Source organism: Montipora capricornis, chromosome 7 (genome assembly GCF_036669925.1).
Source record: "Montipora capricornis isolate CH-2021 chromosome 7, ASM3666992v2, whole genome shotgun sequence".
In the NCBI taxonomy this organism is placed as follows: Eukaryota; Metazoa; Cnidaria; class Anthozoa; order Scleractinia; family Acroporidae; genus Montipora; species Montipora capricornis.
Window position 1 is genome coordinate 2,235,507 of NC_090889.1, and position 2,500 is coordinate 2,238,006.

Below are 2,500 nucleotides of genomic sequence, written 5' to 3' on the forward strand. Positions count from 1 at the left end.
ATGTGACAACAACATCGCAGACTCTTGTCTATTGCAGATACAGCGAATCGCCACAAAGCGCGATTGGGTCAATGTTCTATTGGGATAGCGGAGCTTCACTCTGTTTCATTACAAATGACAAAGCACAGGCCGAGTGACTGAAGGGAACGAAAGTTGCAATTTCCATAATCAAAGTAGGAGGAGACAATGAGAAAATCACATCCACTAGATACAAACTTTCACTAACAGACAAACAAGGTCAAGAAGTTCAATTTGACGTATACGGAATCGATAAAATTACTTCAGACCTACAGAGCGTAAACGTGAACGGAATCATTCAACTATTTAAAGATATTTCTAAAGATGATATATCAAGACCATCAGGAACAATTGATGTCTTAATTGGTTACGAATACGCAGCGTATCATCCACAGAGTGAACAACTTCAGGACACCTTCTTCTACTAAAAAATCGCTTTGGAAGATGCATTGGTGGAACACACCCCTTATGAAGGAAACGACACGAAACCATATGCTCGATCACATAAATGTCAACACAGCAATTGTCCGAGTTGAAGATTTCTATAACATAGAGAACCTTGGGATAGGATGTTCACCCCGCTGCGGTGGATGTAAGTGTGGGAAATGCTCATTAGGGGCCCAAAACTTCACAATAAAGGAAGAAAAAGAATGACATCTAATCGAAAGCAAGCTGCAGTACAATAAAGAAGAAAAGAGATGGCTTACAGAATATCCATGGTTTCGGGATCCCGCCGAATTGCCTGATAATAAAAGGACTGCTATGGGAATTCTCATATCAACTGAAAAAAGATTAGCAAAAAATAAAGAACACGCTGACGTTTATCAGAATCAGATTGAAGATATGATCGAACGAGAGGTCGCACGAAAACTCTCGCTAACAGAACTGAAAAACTACAAAGGACCAATTCACTACATTTCTCATCATGAGGTTTTGAAGCCAGATTCCAAGTCAACTCCAGTAAGAATCGTGTTTAATAGCAGCGCACGTTACATGGGACACATGCTCAATGACTACTGGACTAAAGGACCACACTTACTTAATGATCTCTTGGGAGTACTCATAAGGTTCAGAAAAAACAACATTGCAATGATAGGTGATATCAAGAAAATGTATCACACAGTCAAGATCAAAACTATTGAGCAACATACACATAGTTTCTATGGAGAGATATGGACACTGGAAGACCACCAGACACGGATGTAATACAAAGAGGGTCATTTGGAGACAAACCATCGGGGACGATCGCTACGGGTGCATTGAGAAAAAGAGCAGAAATGGGAGCGGATAGATATCCCGAAGCGACTCAGGGCAGCAAAAGAAAACACGTATATGGATGACATAATATAGAGTGTTCCCACCAAAGAAAAAGCGACAAAACTCATTAAGGATATAGAAGCCTTACTTGACGAAGGAAACTTCAAAATAAAAGAGTGGATTTTCACCCATGATTAAATTGATATACTCAAAACTATACCCAACGACAAATCCTCTAATACGGAAAGGGTGTTGGGAGTTGTTTGGAACCCAGTTCAAGACGAATTTGTATATAAGATGCAGCTTCGAGCCACATCCAAGAAACAACCAAATGATAAGACTCATGATAATGACAGCAAACCAACGAAAAGAATAATTCTATCTCAAGTGAATAGCATTTATGATCCTCTTGGTTTAACAGGACCATTTACAGTCAGAGCAAAGATTTTGATGAGGGAACTATGGGGGATCGAAAATAAACTAGGTAGGGATGATGCAATTCCTGAAAGGTACAAACAATACTGGAAACAATTTTGCCAGGATATGCAGAAAATGAACAACATCAAATTCAAGAGATGTGTGAAACCAAAGGATGCAACAAGTGAACAACCGACGTTAATCATCTTCAGTGATGGATCCAGCAACGCCTTTGGTGCCTGCGCATATGTAAGATGGAAGCTCAATAATGGACGATATAGCTGCAGACTTATACTATCAAAAAATCGACTCGCACCGATAAAAAATATGTCCATTGATAGAATTGAACTGTGTGGAGCTTTGTTAAACTCAAGACTAAAAGCATTTCTACTCACACAATGTAGATACAGGTTTGTAAAGTGCCACCACATCGTGGACTCCCAAATAGTGCATAGCATGATACAGAAAGAATCGTACGGATTTAATACCTTCACTGCAACCCGCGTAGGAGAGATACAACAGAATACGAACCCCAAAGACCATTCAAAATTCGAGTCGAGGTGAAGAAAAGAACGACTGGGAAAACATATGGAGTGATCTTCAACTGTTTAGACACCCGCGCAGTACATATAGATCTAGCCGCAGATTATAGCACTGAGAAATTCTTATGGTCATGCGAAGATTTGCATCTATTCGAGAGTATCCTTCGAAACTATATTCCGACAATGGACCTCAACTAGTTGCCGCAAATGAAGAACTAAAACATGTGGTACAAGGTTGGAATCAAGAGCAACTAAAATAATTTGGC

General features: G+C 39.7%; 1 protein-coding gene across 1 annotated transcript; it reads left to right on the forward strand.

The window, feature by feature from the left end:
* Positions 1-780: 780 nt before the first annotated feature.
* Positions 781-1,224, forward strand: LOC138055297 (uncharacterized). The gene has a single exon (XM_068901272.1). The coding sequence runs from the start codon at positions 781-783 to the stop codon at positions 1,222-1,224; it is 444 nt and encodes a 147-aa protein (XP_068757373.1).
* The last annotated feature ends 1,276 nt before the right edge of the window (positions 1,225-2,500 follow it).

Bases quoted from the DNA above. Each gene is read 5' to 3' on its own strand.
- LOC138055297 (XM_068901272.1), top strand. From the start codon at position 781: ATGGGAATTCTCATATCAACTGAAAAAAGATTAGCAAAAAATAAAGAA.